Genomic DNA, 24,373 nt, shown 5'->3' with positions numbered 1-24,373 from the left:
ATTCGCGGATTGGATCCGATCCGCTTCTACTCCTTTATTACCATTAATAACATATGTTGTGAAATTTTGGAAACTTTTTATAAGTTATTAAGTGATTAAAAAAAGTTAGTGAAGTTATTTTTAAATTCTATAATTTGATCAAATCTTTAAATAAGTACTTATAAAAATTTGTAGTCAGACTCACACCCTAGGTTTTAAAATGTTTTAAATAATTAAGTTCTTACACCCTAACAATATTTTTTATGCATATATAAAACTACAGTAACTTGTTTTAATATATAATTATGCATAGTTCGTTGTAATGCAAAATAGGAAAGAGGACTTGGAGCAACCATTAGGCAAGAAAGTGAGATAGCATATAGTTCGATTTAGAGGACACAAATTAAGGCAAAAGAGTACATGAGAGCAGTGGTTGTGGTTGTACCACAACAAGAATACTGAATATTGGGCATATGTGGCGAATTTTAGAAGGTTTTGGTAATAGAAACACCAACGAGGTTTTGGTTCTTGTCTCCTACGCACGCAGTCGCATTATCGCTGAAGGCACCTCATTCTCTTGCATGTCTTTCACAACACACACTCACATACATATGGACCCAGAAAAATCATAGAACAAACACAGACACGCTCTCTTTTTACTCAAGTATGAGTCTAGTTGGGAAAAAATATAAAAAGAATTCAGCCTTTGTAGAGCCGATAATTTCGCTTTATGAAAGTTTAAATTTTTATTAGGAAGAAACTTCCTTGTCCAATGTGCATGCAAAATTCTCGGGGCGAAGAAGACCAAGAGTTAACAAGAAAATATATTATTTTTCTTAGTAAAACAAAAATAACAAAGTAGTATAAAGTGATGCAGAGTTTTTTAACATAGCATCAACATCAACGTCCTAATTTATAAACATGCTAATAATTCCCATAATTGTGGATTCAATGTCCTGCGCCATCAACCAAACAAGAAAACATCCCTTCCCCACCCTTTCGAACAGGAATCAGTTCTGTATATCTACCCCCAATTTCTGATATCTGAACTGATGACCAAGATTACGACTTAGGAAACTATCGTGATCCAGAATAGAATTTCAGTTGTTTATCTTCAACGTGTGCCAAATATTATACACATCTTACAAATTCTATAGTAAGAAAAATCGATAAATACAATAAAATATTGAAATCAAACAGACTCCACAGCAGGCGGCAAAGGCGCAGTAGCGGAAGTTCCGTCGGCGCCGTTATTGGCCACCCTGGGCGACCTAATCGACGACGCTCTCACAAAGAAAGCCGGCGCCATGCTGAAAACCCACCGGTCCAACCGCCTCGAGGACCTCCCTCTGCTACTTCCCTCACCGGTTCGATATCCCCGCCGCGAACTACCTTCTCTCGGTAAGATAACCAAGCTTCTCGCGCGATGCAGTATCTGCTTTCTAACTTCCTGGGGAAGCCTCAGAGTGAACCGTTCAGTATCCTCGCCAGGTTGGACCAAAGAATGGCCGGTCGAGTGTGAGCGCGGGAACCGCCGGGGCCGGCCCGACTGGGAGCCTCTGGTGCGGTTCCGGTTCAGCGTCTGGTTTAGTGTCAGCACTTGAGGTTCGGCCTTGGGGTCTTGTTGCTGTTGGGCCTCGACGCCTTGAGGAGCGTCGAGGATGGGGATTCCGTGGACGGAGTCGCCGGGCTGGGGGACGAGGTTGGCGCGGCACACGGGGCAAGTGGTGTGGGAAGCTAGCCACTCGTCGATGCACTCGGGGTGGAACACGTGGTCGCACTTGGGGATCAAACGCAGCGTTTCGGTGTCCTCAAACTCGTTCAAGCACACCGCACACTCCAGCGTCCCCTTTCCCAGCTTGTGGATATTCACCGTCGAGTACTCCAGCGTCGGGAACGTGTCGATCACCGCCTGGTCGAGCCCGCGCGAGCCGCGCCGCGACCTCCCGGAGGCGGCAGGGAGGTTGCGGATGCTGGCGGAGGGGGAGCCGGAGCAGTGGCGGATGTAGATGGAGAAGAAGCCCATTAGAAACAGCGCGGCGATGAGGATCACGATTATGATCGCCATGGAAGGGCTGAACTTGTTGTAATACGATTCGTTTTGGTTGCCATGTTGTGCCGCAGCAAAAGGAAGGAGGAAGAAAAAGAGAAGGATACAAATTCCTCCATTTCGGTTTGAGTAATTCATCTGGGTCACTCTAGTGGACCAAGTGAGAGAGTGGGGGTGCATATAAGTTGTGCATACAATCATGTTTAACTTTCTTGTAATGAAACGTGCAATCTTTACTAAAAGTTCCACCTGTACTTTCATTAAATTTTATTAAAACAATGATTTATATAAATTACAATATAATTTATTATTGTCTTTCACCATTATATTTATCAAAAGGAAAATGTTATAAATACACTCTTTTGGATACAGTCTCTAATTGATTAAAATTTATTAAAAGTAATAAAATTAATTGAATTTTACATCACATTTAATATTTTTTTCTTCTAATTTTGTAAATTTTAATCAATTAAAAAAAATGTGTTGCTAACGTTTTTCTTATCATAAATGAGTTCTTTCTTATTTAGCTTATGTTCTTTTTATTATTTTTTAATAGATATCAAATAAGTAAAGTTTTAAAAAATTGAATATTTAAAAGACATAAATTTGATGTATGCAAGAGAAGTCCTTCACATTTTTGCTTGAATTAATAGTAATTTTAAATAAATATTATTGATTTTAACTTTCCAATTACAAAAGGCATAAACAAAACGAATTACAAATATATTGTTTTTTTCCTTAAAAATCATATATTGATTATATTTTTAAACTATAAATAAAAAATAATAATAGAGTGTCCTTTTTATTATGTTTTTTCAACGGTTATTTATTTTATTATTTTCAGTTTGTTCAAAACCAACCATAAGGTCAAATGCATGCATGATCTTATTCCAAGGGAAATCCTCTCACGTGACCAATAATTTCAAGAGAACACTACAAAAAAAAAAAAAAAAAAAAAACAAGTGCGTTAGCGTCACCCAAAAGTTAACTCTAAAAAGTGGAAAATCAACTCTTAAGCGTGGTGGGATTTGTGTCGAGTACCACGTGAACTCTAAAACCTTGGAAGCTAATTTTGTTGGCGGCTGCTATATAGTACCGTTTATGTTGACACAACAACTATCATAGACAGGATTTGACGCAACCATTAATATTTTTATAATTTAATATTTTTTTCATATAAAGTCCTTTCCCCGACTCTAATGTGGTTAATATTTTATATTCATTTTTGTTTTGTATCAATTGGTTCGATTCTATATTTACCCTAATATTTTCTTCTTTTAATATCCACTTTCAATCATCTTTCAGTTCCATTTTTTTTCTTTACCTAGCTATACTCAACAATGCATATATAAGTTCTTAAATAGTATAATAGTATTCACTTGGCGTGAAAGATGGTTATTCTACGTGGTAATAATTAATTATACTGCACATGATGATCAGAAGGATGTCCGTGGTCAACTTATATATTCCTGGCTTGGTTACCATAATGGTGCTTTCTTTCTATTAATACATTTAAGTCATCGAGTGTAGACTTCTTTTGCCCTTATATTATGCATCCTATGGTTAAGGTCCCCCATGTGGCTACATTGATTTGATATATGTGTCTGAAAAAAGAATTAAGAAGTTATCTTCATACTTCAATTATGGTGCGCTTGTATACTTGAATATTGATGCTTGTAGTAATCCTTTACCAAAATTGTTCACGGCATAGAGCTCAACAACAATAATGACATGATTCCTATGTTTCGTCTACCGCCCATTCCATGGTTGCATTGCAATCATCCATTATAAAATGATCAATGCTATATAATCGTATATACAAATCCTCTTGTACTACTAGTGTTATTTTTTCCATTATATATGTGAAAATATTTTTTCCTCTAATCATAAGAAATATAGACCACTTTTAAATTATTAATTATTGACTTTTTTCATGCCATTAATTTATCGTAGGTTTACTAATTAATTATTGTTTTTTATGCCAATAATTTATTCTAAGTTTATAATTGAAACATTCACTCATTTTTCATTTTTCACGAAAGTAAATGCATTCATTTGACTACTCATAATATAAGTGACACCCAAAGAAATATTCCTCATATAAATGGTGTCATTAAATATAATCATTACTTAAATAATTTAAATATATGAATATTTTTAAATGAATATTTTTAAATGAAATTTAAATTTATAACAAATTATTTACTAAATTTAACTAATTTAACTATCTTTATTTGTTTAATGAAATAAGTATTTTTCTCTTATATATATAATCAAAACGTAATATTATATAAAAAAAAGTATTAAAGAAAATGTATATGTATTAAAGTCTTAAGAATATAAAAAATATTTAATATTTATCATATAAAGAAAGCAAGAGAGTTAACAAAAGCGCGTCGTAAGAAGGTTTAGAATTGTTATTCTATAATTATCATTGATAACTTTTACAATTATCACTGTCTCATTGATCTTTTAGTTAGTTTTTTTTTATAATTTTTACAATTTTAACAAAATGAAATAATATATATAATTCATGCCAAAATATTAAAGATAAATGTTATGAAAAATTATTATTTAAAGAATAAAAAAGTGTATTAAATGTCGAACAAGATTATTAGGAAATTAATTAAAAAATATCACGCAATTATAATAAAATAATAATATTGTCACAAAAATCATATTATGATATTATTTTGATCCATCTCAAACATAAATTATGATAAGATATAAAATTTCAAAGAAATTATTTAGTGTATCAAACATTGAATAATATAAAAAGCCACATTGTATCTTTTTTTAAGACTATATCGCATATTGTATCTTTATTGATTCTATTTTTTTTTTATCAAACTCTTATATTATACTCCCTCTGGATTTATATATAAACACATATAACTAATTTCATACTAATTAAAAAATCTAATAGACATCATTTAATTTTAATAATTTCAAGTAAAAAATGAAATTATTTTTAAAATATCTTTCGTTAAAATTTGTTATCATGAATAAAAAAATTTATTAAAAATAGAAAGAATTAAATAAAGGTGTTTTAAGAATGATTGATAGCATTAAGTAGGACAAAAATTAATTAAATTTATTTGTGTAAGTCCAACGAACAAATTTATTTTTTTGTTTATATATGAGTTTAGAGAAAATATTTTAGTCTTATTAGCTTATGAACGTAAAGTAGACCGGTTACTATTGGAGTAAAATTGTTCTTCTTCAAACTATTTTAAGTCACTTTTAATTACAAGTTGTTATTGGAATAAAATAAACTAATTTAAATGTATGATTTTTTTTTAGTTAAAGACGTCATGAAACGTATTTTGCTTCTTGATTTTTGTCATTGTCAAAATCTTTCATTTGCTACAACACCATATGGCCTTTTTATTTTTATTTTGTCGTGAGTACACGGGATGAACCTTATTGATGCAACAGCAGTTGCTACCTTGCACTCCATGTTTTGCTAACTGCACCCTGTAATTTTGAAAATCCCAACATTACCATTACTGTTGCAAGTGCGTTTGCCGTAGAATAGGCGATGCAAGAGTGTCATCGTCCACAGTTACTCAGTGTGTCTTCTCCATTTTTAATTGTCTACTAGTTCCTGACCGCTTCACCATACACACACGATTCATAAATTTATGATATTAGTATTGTAATATTTGTAACTTTCTATATTTGTTTAGGATCTCAAGGCACCAGTTTACTTGAGACAAATTATCAATAGAATAGCTTAGTCTGCGGAGGTGAATCACATGCACCTTAGATTTTGTATCGCAATCTCAATTGTAGTATAAACAAATTGCAATTAATGAAGTGTCCTGCTTATATGAAGGAACTTGGGTAGCATCTCCTTTGCTGCAGATAAGTAGATCCTGACTGTACGATTTGCTAATCTTTGATTTTCGCCCAAGTTATTTTATTCTACCAGACTGTCGTCGGTTCATAATTTTTTTTCATATTCTATTTTTCAAAAGTATTGAGATTGTTCTGAATTATTTTTTCTGGAAACCAAAAATAGTATCCTAGAATAGTTATTTAAGAAGGCAGACAAAGGGGAGCTGCAGGGTAGTTTTGGAATTATGTAAAACTTATAAAGTTAAAGGAGGCGCAAGTAGCAAAGATGAGGTGCAGGAAGAACTGTCCAGCGTTGATTGTTGAGTCCACGAAGTGTCCAAATTAGGTTTGGGTCAATGGATCATGGTGTTCCTTCATTGACATGCAGCTTGAATTTCCGGTTTGCGGACAATTACGCATTTACTCCTATGCAAATAAGGATTTTGCTATTCCCAACCTGTGTGTGTGTGTGTGTTGTCCTTTTAACCCCATATTGTTTTTGTTATTTTTTCCCAAAAACACTCCTAATGGAAACACGTTTTAAGTGAATTGCTTTTCTATACATATCACTTGTATCATTCATTTATAGGAAACAATTATGCTCAAGCCATATGAAAATATTATATGCAACAATTTTCCTTCAAATACTTAATGCAAAAAAGTTAAACTAAAAATTATTAATTAAGTTAGAATAATTTCACGTAATTTGATTCATGGGGTTAATGCTACCAAAGTCATTAATCTTATTATATATGTCATTTTATAATTAAAAGACATTATAAAATTATCGATATATTTAAATTAATTTCCTAATATAGATATGCAATTAATTTAAATATACATTCTAAATATATATAACGTTTTAAAATTAGTTTCATTAAAATCATTTTTACTAAACTCTAAATCAAACAAACACTTATTAAATAAGTGGAACTAATAAATGACTTTATTATTGATGGAGATCGAACTTCTACATATCTATTTTTTTCGTGTGAATAAAAAAAATCCATAACTCAACCATTTTCGTCGTTATTAAGTCATTGGTATCACTACTTGAACCTTCTACTCTCACGTAAACAAAAAAAAAAATAGAAGCCTTCCCATCTCTCCGTTAGAAAGTCATCTATTTATTTACGTGAAAATTTAAAGGTAGTCTCTATTAGTTTCGAGTGTGGTATTAATGTGCGAATAAAGAAAAAAGTGAGTAATTTTATGTCGTCCAAGTGATGGATAAAGTATAAACAGAATTATTGAGGCAATTCAGTTATAATTTTGGTTGGGTTCGGAGCCTTGTTATAAATACCGTTTTCTTTTATAAATAAATAAACTACAAAATACCGCTTTCTAGAAGAGAGGAAAGGTAATATTTGGGTTTGGAGATGAATATGGAAAATCCAATTTGTGTGGGCTCGCAAGTTTGAAACTGTTCGGCTCATGACTGAGACTATATCTTATTCTCATAAGTAACTAATTTTTATTTAATAAATTAAATTTTATTATATCTAATGGAAATAAAGTTAACAAACAAAATTATTCTATTAAAAGTTGCTCGTAAAGTATAAGAAATGTGTTTGAGTTGATTCAAGGGGAATTTAACTTAAATTTTATAAATATATGTTGGACTTTAATTCTTATAAATTTTAAAAATGTGTTTGAGATTATAAAAATTTTTAAGTGATATTCATTAAATAAGAAATGAAAATTTCAAATATATTTTAATTAAGTATAAAATTTTATTAAAAATAGGCTGTTAACAATATTTTTTTTGTTTTGTATTATCAATCGGTATTTGAGACCTAGCACTTAAATAATTCCTTCCTACCACTCTCCTTATTTTAGTTTGAGGTAAAATAATATCTCTAAGGGCCGAGTCCAAAAGACCTTCTAGCATCTTATCTACTAGAAAAAGGTCTTTTTTGTTTTTTAAGAGTTTTTGCTTATTAAATTTTGGTTAACCTTTTTCTAGAGAAAGAAATTTTAATCACATCCAGGAGAAGCATTTAAATATTATTTTTAATAATGTCTAAGCATATAATACCATTTTTGATAATTTTAATTATGTAAAATACCTTTTACAATTTCATTCAAACATCATATTATTTTAAATAAGCAATTAAAAGTTTATCATCCAAATATCAAATTAACTTATGTAAAAGTAACTTTTCAAATAATAATTTCTTAAATAAGTTTTTTTTATAACATCTTCTACCGTCGTGCATCTAAATAAGTCCTAATTATAACTCTATTTTTAAGCCTAAAGTTGAACCTAATCCTTGATTAATGTTACGTTAGAATAGAAGGACAAAAAAGAAAAGAAAATAATATAGAGAATGAAATATATTTTTTCAAAAGGTGTTTTCTTTTAAGCCAAATGATCATTTGGTTATTTATCTTATTTATTTCATTCAAAATCATCTTTTATCTTTTAAAAAATTTATTGTGGTCCTTTTTCTTATTTAGAATGTTTAAAATAATTATTTATCTTTAAAAAAATTACTTTAATACCCATCTTATTTTAAAGGTTCAAAATAGTTCTTCAACTATTTAAATGTATTTTATTTTATCATTTGAATAACATAGATAAATGACGATTTTGAATATATTTAAATACTAGAATGATCATTTTGAATCTTTTAAATAAGATGTGTTTTCAAAGTGATATTTTAAAAGATAAAGAATCTTTTTAAACATTTTAAATAAGATAAAGAATTAAAATAATTTTTTTAAAAGATGAAGACCAAATTAAACTAGAAAATAAGATAAGAAAAACTAAGATCCTTGTTTAGGGTGATTTTTCATTTTCTATTTGTGAGAATTAAAAAATTTAAACCAAATTTAGTTTTAAAGTTTGAGTTTCAGTTTATATTTTTGTTTTTAGTTTTTAATTTTTTTTTTTGCAAATTGATGATGAATTGGTGATAGTAATAATGGTGATGATGACATGTGTAACGAAGAAGGTGATAATTTTTTTTTGCAAATTGATGATGAATTGGTGATAATAATAATTTTTTTTTTGAGAATCAGTTGTTCTATTTTATATCATTTTATTATAAAAAATAATGGTGATGATGACATGTGTAACGAAGAAGGTAACATGGTGAGAGTGATGATAGAAGTAGTGACAATAGTGATAGTAATAATGATAATAACAAATTGATAGTGTATTGGTGATAGTAATAAGATTTAAGAGTATTTATCTTAAATTTAACAATTTATTGATTTTAAAATGAATGTAAAACCATTTTAAAATTGAGTTAACTTCATTTTTATCAAAGAGTTTTTATTTTGAAAATTAAATATCAAAACTCACAACCAAGTTGATTTATAGACACAAAAATTAAATATTTTTATTTTCTTTTACTTTAGCTTAAGCTTAAAATTTAAATTTTCTTTCTTGTTGTGCTTTTTTGTTGTTCCAAATAGATAATGAATCAATTTATTATCTTTTTTTTCTTAAACTTATGAAATAAATATTTATTTTAATAAAATAAATAACTTTCTTTTTTTAGTGTATTTATTTAAATTATTTTGTTTTAAAAATAACTTTTTTATTTATATTAAGAAATAAATTCTATCTATTTCTTAAAAAAAACTTATATAAAATCATTTATTTTAAAATTGTTTTTGTAAGGTTAAATAAATTCATTTCATAAAATAATGAAATCGTACATTTTTCTCTTTTAGCAACAGTTGTTGACAGGAATTAATTGTGGGTGTAAGTAACGGCGATATTGTCGTCGCCACAAACTTTCGAGCACCATTATTGCAATGCAAGCCAGTTCCGACAGTTGTCCTCGGCCGCACCTATTTATTGATCAGTGTCGCCAACACTGTCTCCACCCCACTTTCTCTCAGAATCTTTCAATTATTCTTGCTGATAAATTTCAGATTAGTTATTATTATTTTGTTAATTTTTTTCATAACCTTCTCATTCATTAAAAGAAAAAAAATATAATTAATTTGAAGTTGGACTAAAAAAATAAAATCAAATCAAATAAATAATTATTTCGGTAAAAAATCAAATTTAATTAGTACTCAAATAATTTAACTTTAATTTCAATATATTTATTTCGTGTTTAATTTATTTGCTTAAGTTTAAATATATTTTCATAATATTTGTCAAAAATTACAACTTTTATAGCAAAACGAGTAGACAAACAATAAATTAAACATATTCTTTCATGCTACCCAGATAAGGTTATTAATTAGCAATATCTCATTTAGTATAGACTTTAAAAGGAAAACGGGAAAGTCCAATCGCCCCAAAGCCATAATAGCCATCACATATCTCTAACTACCACGTGTCACGCGCCTTTTTTTTCCACCATGATTGTGTATAAAAATAATTTCTTAAAAAATTGTTTTGGACATAACTGAATTTTATTTTTTAAAAACATATCATGTAGAATTATATTTACTTTATTATCATAAAAAATAATTCATATTTGAGCAAATAAAAAATAATTATAATTTTCATTTATATAATTGTCAACTAATAAAAATCATCTTAAGGATAAGTTTCAAAGTAAGCACTATATATATAAATATCAACATGTAATTTTTTTAAGGCATATCAATATGTAATTAAATGATAATATTTTTTTACACTATTAACACATTTTAATTAAATTCATAAAAAATTAAAAATTATGCCTGATCCTCAATTGGTTAAGTTGCAAAACATGAGCATTAACTGTGATCAGTGTGTGAATTTGATCTACCACCTTATACTTCATCTCTCTTTTCTCATTCTTTTTGTAAGGTGTACTACGATATATTTCTTGACAAAAAGGTTGTCAATTATAATTTTAGAAATCATTTTAATTCATCTGCATACCTGGAGGTAAAATAACACAAATTAATAAAACATTTTTTGTTCTATTTTTACTGAAATCTAGCATATATGTATAAAAAATTATACATCGATCGTTACAATTTTTTGCGACAATTAAATTATTCCAAACAATTAATCAGCTTCATAAATTATGATAATTAAAACTTTAACTAATATTGTTTTGAATAGCTTTTTGATCATTGTCGTTGAAAACAATGTTCTTTTACTATATATATGTATGTATTTTGGAGTATAAGATTTGGTAAAATATTATGGCGATCATATATAGCTATGGACACTTGAGTTAAGGGCCTGTATATATATAGTTGTTGTTGCCATCGGTACTGATATATAGTAGTAGCTTTTCTCGTTTATGTGATTAAATTCCGCCACATCTAAATAAATTTTTCTGAAACATCCTTACCGATGTCAATGTCAAACTCAAAGGGGAAGAGGAGTGAACGTGTTTGTTTGTCTTGTTTGTGGTCGAAACCGCTTTCTACTTTGGCAAAGTGGTTTTTTTTCTCCTTAGCCGTTGTTTTGAAGATTCTTGTCCCTGCCCCTGCTCGATGCATGAGGGAACTGTATAGTGATGTATGTAGTAGTAGGGTGCAGTTGCATCACAACTGGGGAAATATTTTGTATATATGGTCCATGATGGATCCATCATGTGCTATTCTAATTCACAATGACAAGTTCCTTTATGTCCAATCAAACAGCCCCAGAGCAATACAAATGAGGTTAAGATATGTTTGGTCTGCATGGGGGCCAAACACTAGTACCACTACCTTTTATATCTATATATATGTGTGTTTCCAAAGCTTAAGCATGCATTTCGACAAAAAAATAAACAAATAATTGCATGCTTGCATTCTAGGGTCCGGGTCTTGATTGGTTTAATTGGCTCATCTATATTATATATATATATATATATATATATATATATATATATATATATATATATATATATATATATCGGAAGGTTCTATTATCTCCAAGAAACCAATGATGCATGCATGACACATATCATATGTAGGGGAACATAGGGCTATATATGTGAATAAGTGTATTCATTCCTCAAAATAAAGGTAGCAGTAGAACCTCTTCCTTAGTGTGGGAGGGTTCATTAATAAAGAATGATCATAATTTGTTAATTTGTTCTCTTCTATTGTGTCGTTTTCTTCACATTCAATTTTGATAGACTTTTAAACGCATATATAGTTCCCTAGTTATATAACACAATTTATAATGTTAGGTAAGGTATAGTGAAACCAACAAGGATACCAACCATGTTTTTGCTTGTAGCACGTGTGCTCACAGTGTGTGCATATAATCAAAGAAGTTAATTATAGTCCATAACTCAAATTGACAATTCCACTACGTATAATGATATGTTTTAGAAAACTGAAGAAAGCTTCCTATCACCTGGAGACACCATAAGCCTTGAGAAGAATTTTGATTGGATATGAATGAACTTTCCACTATTAGAATCACAATAATTATTCAAAGGTATTTTGGATGGAGACGTAAAGAAGGTAGGTAAGGAATGTGGGCGGTCCAAGAATTATAGTAAAGCGTTTTCTTTTTTCTTTGGCAGACCAAACTGAAATTGATTTTGCCCTGTACGTTAGGATATATATACGTTTGTGGAAGAAAGTGTTTACCATTTGTGATTGATTTCCTTGCTGAACTGGCTTCTGAATTTGACCAATGTGGATCTGATTCATTGGCAGAGTTGAATTGAATCAATTAATTAAATTTCTTTTTGGATGAAACTGTGTATATGAGCTTACTCAATAATTAATATACTCACTTCACTTTTTGTGTGTGCATATATTGAAAGAGCCGAGTTGGATTTGAGGGAATAAAGCAATATTAATTGATTATTAGGACCCACAACAAGGTGTGTGATGAAAGGATTAAAGGGGTAATAATGTTTTGTCCCTGATCATTGATCAACTCTATCGATAAAATGCTTTTGTGTGCTTCCACACAGTTCACACAGACGACACAGTGTGTTAGTGAAGTGAGAATAAAGCAACGACTTTTCTCTCAAATAACTTGCCATTTTGAATCCTCTTCTGCACTTTATTCTATGCATTAATATTGACAGCCAGCTATAGGACAAAAAGGATCCAGTAAATTCACTCTTCCGATTCACTGCATGAGTTAATTTCTGCGCTATAGCTATATTCACGCTCAACAATACAATGCCCGTGCTGATCGAATTTGTACGTGTTTTGAAAAACAAATCAATTCAACCTTCTTTTCAAACAGTTAAAACCCTTTTTCGCCCATCTCTTTCTTCCATATTCTAATTAATGAAGTATAATATTTAAATTGTTACATAGGCAACGGGTCACTTTAATGGTGAATTGAATTATCTTGTTTTTGGTCAGCTCCATTTTGCATCGCTGGTTGCTACAAGCCTACAACTACTACGTTTTTATTTCAACACACACACACACACACACAATAAAAACTAATAACATGTTAGAGCCAGAACAGTGTCACTAATTGCACAAAGACAAGGGTGTACTAAAAACATCCTAAAATCTTGGAACACACCTCGTCAGTTTGATTTAAATAATTGACTTGAAAAAGAAACTCGGACAATTAATAGATCTCAAATATAATACACACAGTCTTGTTATTATTGGCTTAACTTGAATATTTCTTTCTTTCGGTGTACAGAGATCAAAAAACTAATTAATATACTTCTTTCATAAGCAATGACATAAGGATGAGCTGTTGTACATTAGGAGAAATAGGAGTGGATGGTGATTTTTTTTTATCAGCTAAATATATTAGTTAATGGGAAAAATAGGAGTGGTGAATCTGGTGATGATTAAATATGTGATTAATTAAATATTTATGGATGACCATGCATGTAATTTTAACACATATAGGATGTCATTTATTAGGGACAAAGGCCAGTGTAGACCAGCAGGCATGTGTGATTCGTCCTTCTTCGGCAACAACAAAATCTGAATCCTTGAAATTAAACCTCTGTTTGTTTCCGTCCAAACATCTAATGCTCAATACGGTCAAATTTTCCGGTATCTTTAGTTAGATTCGACCAATGAACCAATTCCAAACCTTTCATTGATTCTTAATTAGTCTTCAGTCAACCCTATCTAAGTGATTGTGAACCAACGGTGAAAGTGTAAGATTTAAATTAACTACGCCCAAATTTGATAATCTTACCCACTCCATATCGTAGACGCGGCATGCATGCATTTGCTCAAAACTAATCCAGTGTATATATCCAAATTAAACCCTAGAGTTAACCAAACCAAGAATTCACCTCATATATATATATATATATATATGTGTGTGTGTGTGTGTGTGTTGTATCTGCCCAACATGCATGACAAAATATGCATATCTTCATATGTAAAACCTTGCTAATTGGTTACCTTGCTTGATATTTCACTTTTGTCTCCAGTAAGATTAAATTAAAGAAATCAATATATATATATATACATGCCCAATGAAGTTAATATATGTGTATAAATCATCACCATTGCTTCCATGCCTTGTTTCAAATGAATTGACCTGTATAAATAAGTCTCCGGCTTCTGGATCAAACCGGCCTAATACCTAAATAATCTTTCATAGCCCTAACCACATCCACTTTTAATTAATAATGGTTGTAATTTAGTGTGGATTTACCTAATCAATATCTCATTTCTTTGATCTCTGGGTTGAATTTCTAATGGACGGTGCTTGCTAGACACCGCTAATTAATCATATATAAATAAGATTTTCTTTTTTGCCCTAGCAGGGTAGCATTGCAACCTAAGTAATTTAATGTATGCCTAAAGTACGTGGGTTGCCATTTACTCTTATTCTACGTACCGTGTTATATACATATATTGATACTTGATTAATTTGCGTTTGTAATAATAACATCCATTTTTCATGCATTAAAAGTCAAAAATAATATTGAAGTGAGGTTTCAACTTTGAAGTCACCAATTATAATATTTTAAAAAAATGTTGATATACATAAGTCATGACTTACGACGCCAGCAATGCCAATTTATTATCCATTCCGGCCACTTTGTTTTGTTTCAAGCACGAATTTATCACCATGTACAAAACGACAAGTATAGCTTTGTGTACAGAGTCGAAAAGAGGAAGAAGAAAACTTATTCGAACTAACCAGACTAATCCACTAATTTAGTCGGATGTTTTACTCGATTTACATGACAACGTGATATAAGGATTAAAATATAGATTATCTAATCCCATAGATTCTATATTCATTAATTATTAGCAATATGTACACACACGCTTTCAAAAAAGCTGGTACGTAGGTAGACCTATATTAGATTCCGAAAAATGATTTAGTTTCTTCTTATTTACGTTTTAATTAAAATTAATTTAAGTTAATTTCATGTGCATAATTTGTTTTAGAGATAGTATATAATATGAACTTATCATTGTTTATTTTGTCGTATTATCAATTGGGTGTTTAATGCATATTTTGCGGCCTTAACATGAAAATTAATCAATACAAAAATATTAAATTATTTATTTGATCTCTATAATTTTATGCGGTGGTAGATCTAAGACCCTAAGTCAGTCGGTGTAAATTATAAAAAATAAAATCAGTGAGTTCAATTATATAAATATAAATAAAATAAAATATAAAATATAAAATTTTTTATAAATTTGGTGAATTTAAAAAAATGAGGGGGTGCAAGTGCACATCCTCAAAGCAATGTAGGTCCGTCACTTGTTTCATGATTTTTATTTTTTAATTCCTATAATTTGAAAGTGATTTTTTAATCCTTATAATTTATATTTTAATTCTCTTTTAGTCCATGTAATTTGAAAGTGATTTTTTTAGTCTTTATAATTTACATTTTAATTTCTTTTTAATCACTATAGTTTGAAAGTAATCTTTTTAGTCCTTATATTTTATATTTTAATTTTCTTTTAATCCTTACCATCAAAATATAAGTAATATTATCAATTATAATTAACTACAAAAATATTAACAAGTAATTTATAACTAATTTATTGTAAGATAATTTATAATAAAAAATAATTAATAATTTATAACTAATTTATAGTTAATTATTTTTATATATATTTTTAGTAAGGATTAAAAGTAATTAAAATATAAATAATAAGAATTAAAAAAATCACTTTCAAACTATAAAGACTAAAAAAGAATTAAAATATAAACTATAAGAACTAAAAAAAAATATTTTTAAACTATAGGAATTTAAAAAAGATTAAAATATAAATTATAAAACTAAAAAAATCACATAAACTAAAAAAAGTAAGAATCTTAAAATTAGAAAGTAATTTTTTTTTTAAAAAAAGTTCTTTGTATCTGCCCACTGTCTGTAGATAACCTCGCTAGTCAAAAGTAAAGTAGATTTCGACAACGCGCCTCTGTTTATTTATTTTCTTATTTTTGTGATAATACGTCTTCGCAGTTCCACCTTACACATGCAGAAGCAGTCACACATTAATGTATACATTACATATATATGCTCCTATTGTTGTTTTTATGCATGAAAACAACCAGAACAAGCCATAAACGTACTGTACTGTCTACTAATGGCTATTAATTAAAATTTAAAATAATAATTAATAAATCCACACTAAATTAAGAGAGGCCCCCACTAAAATGACAAAAAAAATGTCAGGATTGCCTAATTTCTTGTTACTACAGTTCCCTTTGTTAGAAGCATCTTAACCACATGATCAATGTATTAGTGATGACAACTGACAAGATGTTTATATATAATATACTAACGTAATAGTAATTGCTATTGTACGCATGAGACAAAATAAACAAATCGGGTTAATCCATTGGAATTAATTGTAAATTAGCACTCTTCATTTTCAACGTATCTATTTATGTAACAATACTTTTGAATCATTCAAGCGAGTGCCAGTTGGGTCTAACATTTCTTTTAATGGTTCTATAGGTTGGCCAATATTAAAAGTGCTAATTAATTAACTAATAATACTCTACATTAATTAATTAACTGGGTGTGGAGATGCCACTTCTTTTCTAACTTCGAAATATACTAATTGCCTCTATTGGCATGTTTCGGGTTAATCTGCAGGCTGGGTTTTAAGTTTATGTGCAATTCGTGTCAGCAATTTGGCTAAGAAAGTTTGCATGCACTTTCAATCTTGAGCAATAAGTAGCTAAAAAAAAAAACGAATGGCGCCTCCCGTTCCAAGGATCTGGGCAATTAACGGGACCGTCATCACTAACCAAGTTTATGTGTTACGAAATTCAACACAGTAATTTGTTGTAGCATCATAGCTAGGTTACATGTAACCAAAAATAGAAAAGCTAGCCCAAATATAGTTTTCTTTCCCCATTTGAGTATTTTTGGTTGGAAGCTGTGAAGCACATGGTCTCTCTGCAAAATCCTGACGATGGAACTGAAAGTGTATTGCTCTCTCTCGGAATCTGATAGAGTGAAAAAAATGAAAAATAATTTTTTTAATTAAAGTATAAATTTCATCTCATTTTACTTGTTAATTTTTTTCCGTCTTCTTTCAACAAACAACGGATCATTAAGTTTTGAATAAATCCATCGGTAAAATGTGTCATCCTTTCTTTTCTTTAAACATTTTGTTTCGTTCCATCTATAAACGTTGATCTTCTGACCGCGTTATTCCCAAATTAATGAGAAAGTCATTTCTCTTTTTTGTATTGAAAATTGAAGTGATCCCCCACAAATCAAAGTGTTGGACGAAAGCCCATGTGCTCGATCACACTCCATAAAGTGATAAAACTAGTGGTTCACACTTCACACTGTGCACGGTCGCATGGAACCAAGGATATTGGAAGCTCAACATTTTTATATCTCTCAATTTTCACGGTTTCAGGTGGGAATATATATAATTTCTTATGATGCATGATATTCAATAAGTTGTTGCAGCTTACATTAGTATTAGGCATGTTTTTCCATGTCAACCTAAGGAGAGTGTTAGCTGGGCTAGTTGCTCATTCACATGCTACAGCACCTTTTTTTTTTTCAGTCTCACCTTTAAAAGTAAATAATAGAGTAAACAATTACTTGTTCCCGAAGTTAGTGGACGTTATGTCCTTAGTCTTTGGACATGTGACTTAAATTTTCTACTTGGACATGTGACTTCAAAAAGTTCCCAAATCTGTAATTTTCTACTTGCATTAGTTTAGTACCTGTACACTTAAATTAAATGATAGTATTAACATATATTTAGGATCAAAATAAAAATGGCTAATTTTTTTACTTCATAAAAGTGGTTAAATAATAGTTTTCATTAGAGACTTTTTTGATATTTTGTTAAATTTAATGACTAAACTGGGATGATTCAGAATTTTAGATACTAAATTTGGTCATTTATTCTGAAAAAACGTATATAGTAGATGAAAAAAAAAAAAAATTTAATAATTTAATATTATTATTCAATCAATTATCAATAATCTATCGTATATTTATATTAAGTTTGTTGATTTTTATAAAATTATTTTAAAAGTCATGTAAACTTAAATTGTGAATGAATGTTTTATCCCGTTAGTACATCTATTCAACTCATATAATAAGAGAGTTATGAATTTAAAGTGAAAGGAAAATTTTGAATAAATAGAGTTCTTATGTTATTAGACACGTGACCTGTTCATAAAAATTATTTTTGGATAATATATATATTTGTTATAAAAATTCAACAAAAAATTCGTTGGAGCTATATATTTTAATCGAGTGTCGCTCCATGCATGCTTGTATTGATATATAGTCACCCAATTGTGTGAGTCATATATTAGAATTTTAATTTTTAATCAATAGTATTTTTTATTGATATTATTTATTTATAGATCATGCACACTTTTAATTAATTCGAGCGTAAATTTTATACATTGTCTGTCAGTGTCAGTGTACAAAAATGTATACATCAACTAATATAAAATTATTATTGATATAATTTTTAAGATAATAATTATATATAATAATTTATGATCGAAAAAAATATAAAATTATTTATACTCTCAACGTATAGACTATTTATTCTTTTGATTTATTGTGCATGATTGATGTAACCATTACCTATAATAGTAACCAGCGGACTAGGTAGAAAGATTTATTATTATGGTTTATCATAAATTATAGCATTTTTAGATACCTTGAATGTTTATATATATTATGAAGTCACATGGGATTCAACCTATGATTCTCACACTGCGTACTAAACAAGAATGAATTAGTGACGAATTTTAGAGATGGAACACACATAAAATTTATCTCTAATTTCATTAAAGACAATATAAAGCTTTTAATTTTCATCACTAATTCATTTTTTCAATGTAGTGACAAACAATTTCCATCCACATGTTTATGCGGTAATCCCCTTAAAATATTTAGGCATTTGTATTTTTAAATTTCAAAAACAATATGTTAAATTATTTTTTATAAACATAGATAATTATTAAAACAGGAGTACAATAAATACTCCAGTCTTTTTACGACGTGTTAAATTATTATAAGTGGAGAGAATAATTTGTTTAGAATTTTCATTCGCATATAATTTATAATAATACGTTTAGATAGTTGATGTTCTGCAGACAATCATAGGGTAAAGTAATTAGAACTCAATCTTTTAGTGTTTTCTATTTTCATTAATTATGAATGGACAAATACTAAAATTAAAAGATAACTTCTGAAAAAAAATAGTGGATGGATACAACAACGGGGGAAAAATTATATTTATTAACACTTCTCAATATGAGAAATGTAAATATTAGATTGTGTTTGAATGCATGTTTCATTCTAATGAACAGATGACATGCAATTAAAAGTAAAATTTACGTTAAATTAATGTTTTTTATAAGCAATTTTATGTTAAACACATTGTAAAACAAACACATAATTATAAACTTCATGAAAATTGAAAACCATGCATTTTCAGTAAAAAAAAAAAAGTGAAAACCATGCATACATTGCTTTATGCATTTGAAAGAAATTTTAGAACAAGATAAAAAGGTATTATAGTGATATTAAAAAAAAATACACAAGCAACAGTGATATTTAGTTTATCTCGTTTAAAACAATTAGGACTTCATGAGTTTTATTTTTTAAAACTAATCATCATTTAATAAATTTAAGATATAATTAATTACTCTTTTTTAATTTCATCTTCACTTTTATTGTTTTTATTAAATGAATATGGGATCGATCATTATTAATAGAATGGCATGATAATAAAAGCAAAGAACTTGTATTTTTTAAGTAAATAAAAAAATATAATAATTTATTTGAATAATTTTAAAAATAAAAACAAAAATTTATTTACTAAAATGGAGCTATAGCTAGCTACATGCAGAATTTGAACCCAATCATCAATCCCAACATTTTTTCGTGTATAGGGAAACTTAACTCATTATGTTTTTTGACATATCATTTTCATACAAATACAGACATGACCGCAATTGTTGTAAAAGTGCCGAGTATGTTTTTATTTATTATTTATTTTGACGTTGATTATATTGTTTTATTACAAGTTCAGTTCATATACACCTACCACACCACATTGCCACCACAATTCCTTCATTTATCATTATCTTCTTACCTACTTTTACATATATATATATATATATATATATTAAGAATAATGATATGAACACTCTTCTTTTTTATATTTTTTCCCTATTTTATCATATCACCTTTCATGTTATATTTTCCTCTCTTTTATCTATATATTTGTCATTCTAGAAGTTAGCACGTGAGTGTACAACCATTATTTTTCCCAAGGAAAATTATACATGGTCACTTTATGCTATTTGGCACTTGGAAAGAAAGAGATAAAAAAATGAGAAATATAAATAAATATAACAAGTGATATGATATATCATAGAGAGATATAGAGAAAAATAAAGAATGTGATCAAATGAGTGTTTATAATATGGGGTGCTTATTTATTTATATTTTTTCCTAACCTTGTGTTTGAAGGATAGGCAACGGAAGCAATATTGGAAATGAAATAAAGAGAAGGTGAACAAAACTTCTTATAAGTTTAAAATTAAATAGGAAGGAAAACAAATTACTAAGTACTAAGTCTAGGGCATATGATCTTTTCTGCCTTTATTTTCCTCAGATTAAGAATAATTTTTTATTCTCCCAAAATTAAAGTATAATAGAGATTAAAAAAAATCATAGTAAGGACTAATTTTTTATAAAATGACGAGCAATGATTGGAAATTATATTGAGAAAGACACTTATATCTAGTATTTGATCATAACTTTAACGTAAGGAACAAAAGAACAATTACAAGAATTTTGTTTCATTACTTTATAATTTAACTCTCATAATAGGTGATAGAATTACATCTATTCCATTTTCTTATTAATCATTGAAATAATATGGAAGTAACTTTGTTTCATTTTATTTCTTTTAACCCATCTTAATTTGTGATGTTTACTCATTCTCAATGTTATGTCTTTGTCACGTTGTAATGGCAAAGGTTTCAAGATATAACACTCATGCTCAATTACCTGAACTCCAACTAAAGTGACTAAAGCAATTCAATTTGGTTTGGATTTTTTGTTTGGCGTTATTGAATAATACGCGGAGGTCGTCTTACGGAAGAAAAGATCCAAATAATTATATATAAAAAAATTCTAAATGTTAAAACTATTCATAACACTATCTTTCATCATATATATATATATATATATATATATATATATAAATGAGATGTTTCAAATGAAAAAGATAATTTTAATTGTCAGATTATAATTAAAAAAATTAAGAGTTGAGATTAAAAATTCACAATTTTTCTCATTTTTCATTTGAAACATCCCATATATATATATAATAATTATTTAATTTATCAAAACCAATAAAAATAGTTAATTTATTATAAATTTTAATTTTATTTCAAGATTACCCAACCATGACATTAAATAATTTAAGATATATTTATTTTTCATTGATAACTCAATAAATGTATCCACTTTTCTTAAGAAAAAAGAGTAATCATTAATATACCTTAAAATTAATTAAAAATTAAAAAAGAAATTTATCAATAAAATGATCTTATATTTCTTATAATTAGAACAAAAAATGCACCATTACATCAATAATTTGGGTTATATATATATATATATATATATATATATATATATATATATATATTTTGAAATATGATACATGTATAATAATTTATACAATACTATTTTATGTGTCTATCTCTTTTTATCTCATCATTTATTACATTTCAAAATTTTCTATCTCTTTTCACTTTTCTCTCTTCTCCCTTTTTGTTGTACAACTATCATTTCTCTTATATTTTTATCAACATGATATTATGATTTTTTTTATCAACGTATTAATTAGTATGTCATATTAGTGGAAAATTTGAACCTATAATCTTTTTTAACACTTCAACACTTATATCCCTTTTCTCAATCATCAAACCACCTTATGACTTCCACGGTAATATTATGTGTGATTAATGAATAATTATATTTCTTAAATTTGTGATAAAATTAAAGTTTTTATAACTAGAAGAACATCTATTAAAATAAGTCAATCTCTTAAATAAATTTTTGTATTTCAACATATTAGTTTTTTTGGTGATTGGAAACCTTAGACACCAAAAACAACATTTTTTTTCTCTCTATATTTTGTCTGTCTAAATTTAATCTTATATTTACACGAAAAACTCTAAAAAAAATCCCTTATTACTTTGATTTATCAAAAATAAAAAAAAAAAACACTTTTCCATCTAGATAAGTTTTTTTTTTTACTGTGTAAAGAAAAGTTACTCAATCTAACATTCAATTAATTGTATTTCACGTGCAAAGCAGTGTCGATTTTAGAGGGGATTTATAAGGCAAAAACTGGTTCCAAAGAGGACCCAACACAACACTACTAGTGTGGTTTTTTCCCTTCATCGTCTTCCTCTTGAAGGTATTGAAGTTGTTTTGTTATGTGTTTGCCAGAGGGAGAGAGAGAGCCATGGCACTAGAGGCAGTGGTATTTCCACAATCACAAGACCCTTTTGGTGGTAGTGGTTACGGATCAGTGAATAATAAGGACTTCTACAACTGCACCTTGTTGGCTGCTACTTCACCCAACTCATGGGGGGACTATGAGCAACACATCAACATCAACAAAGAAGAAGAACAAGGTGGTGCTTCTATCTCCACTTTTCAACCAGAGAGTAATTACCCTTATGGAAATTGGACCAGCTCCTCCTCATCTATGTTACCCCACTTCAACAATGAACTTCAAGAAACCACTACTACTGACCCCAGTAACACCTTAGATAGCTTAAACACTCGTCCCAAGAGGCGCAGAGCCAAAAGCAGAAAGAACAAAGAAGAAATTGAGAACCAAAGAATGACTCACATTGCTGTGGAACGCAATAGAAGAAAGCAGATGAATGAGTATCTTTCTGTTCTTCGCTCTCTTATGCCAGACTCTTATATCCAAAGGGTACTTCACTTCACTTCATTCTTATTTCTTACTTGTTTGTTTCTTTGCTTGCTTGCTACAAAAATAAAAGGGTTTTGCTGATTTTGTTTGTTTGTTTGGTTTGGTTGGTGAATATTGAAGGGTGATCAAGCTTCTATAATTGGAGGTGCTATTAACTTTGTCAAAGAGCTTGAGCAGAGGATGCATTTTCTTGGTGCTCAGAAAGAAGGAGAGGGGAAATCTGAGGCTGGTGGTGCAACAAACATGCCCTTTTCTGAGTTCTTCACCTTTCCTCAGTATTCAACTAGTGGTGGTGGTGGTTGCTCTGATAATTCTGCAGCCGTAGGTGAAGACGTGGGTGAGGTTAAGTGTGGCATTGCTGACATAGAAGTGACCATGGTGGAAAGCCATGCAAATCTCAAAATAAGATCCAAGAAGCGCCCCAAGCAGCTCTTGAAGTTGGTTTCTGGTTTGCATACCATGCGCCTCACAATCTTGCACCTAAATGTTACTACCACCGGTGAAGTTGTTCTCTACTCTCTTAGTGTTAAGGTTTGTCCATGCTGGTGCCTTATTAGACTTTAGATATTTTTGGTTAATTTTTTTTTTCTTCTCCAAAGTGAAAACGTGTTGAAAATTTTGTTGCAGGTAGAAGATGATTGCAAGTTGGGATCAGTTGATGATATAGCTGCAGCTGTGTACCAGATGCTAGATAAAATTCAGCAAGAGGCAATGTTGAATTAAGATCAAACCTTGACCAAATTTGCCTTGCCCCACTTGGTTTTTAACCTCATGTCAACACCTTACTTCATGGTGGATCATTGTCTCTCGCTATTTTTCTCTTTCAAGATGTACCTAATTATTGCAACTTCTGTTCACTTCACCCTTTGTTAATCTACTGATGGTGCCTTGATGTGGGCTCCTTGGAGGAAGTTTTTTGGTTTATTCCTTCTTGTGTATGTCTGTGTAGCTCACGAGCTCCTTTTAATCTCTCTCTATCTCTCTCTTCTCTTTTTCTCTGGGGTAGGGGGTGGAGAAGGCTGTGTATTATATTGCTCGAGACATATTCTAGTGCTTGGTCAATTTTGCCTACCTAGCTTTGAAATTGGTAGGTCTTGTCTACCTCAACCATAAGCCAAAGCCATTAATTTGTCAAGCTGAAATTGAGAACATCTCAAAAATAAAATTGAATGAAAATGAGAGCCGAAGATTTTTGGCAATTGTCACATA

At 29.3% G+C, this 24,373-nt stretch overlaps 2 protein-coding genes across 2 annotated transcripts; one reads left to right on the top strand and one right to left on the bottom strand.

Annotated features, from left to right (window-relative positions):
* Nucleotides 1-786: 786 nt before the first annotated feature.
* LOC114402796 (E3 ubiquitin-protein ligase ATL6-like) lies at nt 787-2,214 on the bottom strand. Its single transcript, XM_028365472.1, has one exon. The coding sequence runs from the start codon at nt 2,207-2,209 to the stop codon at nt 1,172-1,174; it is 1,038 nt and encodes a 345-aa protein (XP_028221273.1). The 5' UTR covers nt 2,210-2,214; the 3' UTR covers nt 787-1,171.
* Nucleotides 2,215-22,566: 20,352 nt separating this feature from the next.
* On the top strand, nt 22,567-24,373 carry LOC114402217 (transcription factor bHLH96-like). The gene is made up of 3 exons (XM_028364710.1): nt 22,567-23,164; nt 23,285-23,695; nt 23,792-24,373. The coding sequence occupies exons 1-3, from the start codon at nt 22,685-22,687 to the stop codon at nt 23,885-23,887; spliced, it is 987 nt and encodes a 328-aa protein (XP_028220511.1). The 5' UTR covers nt 22,567-22,684; the 3' UTR covers nt 23,888-24,373.

The sequence above is a fragment of the Glycine soja genome, chromosome 20, assembly GCF_004193775.1.
Source record: "Glycine soja cultivar W05 chromosome 20, ASM419377v2, whole genome shotgun sequence".
NCBI classification, from domain to species: domain Eukaryota; kingdom Viridiplantae; phylum Streptophyta; class Magnoliopsida; order Fabales; family Fabaceae; genus Glycine; species Glycine soja.
This window is presented reverse-complemented; position numbering and strand designations above follow the sequence as displayed.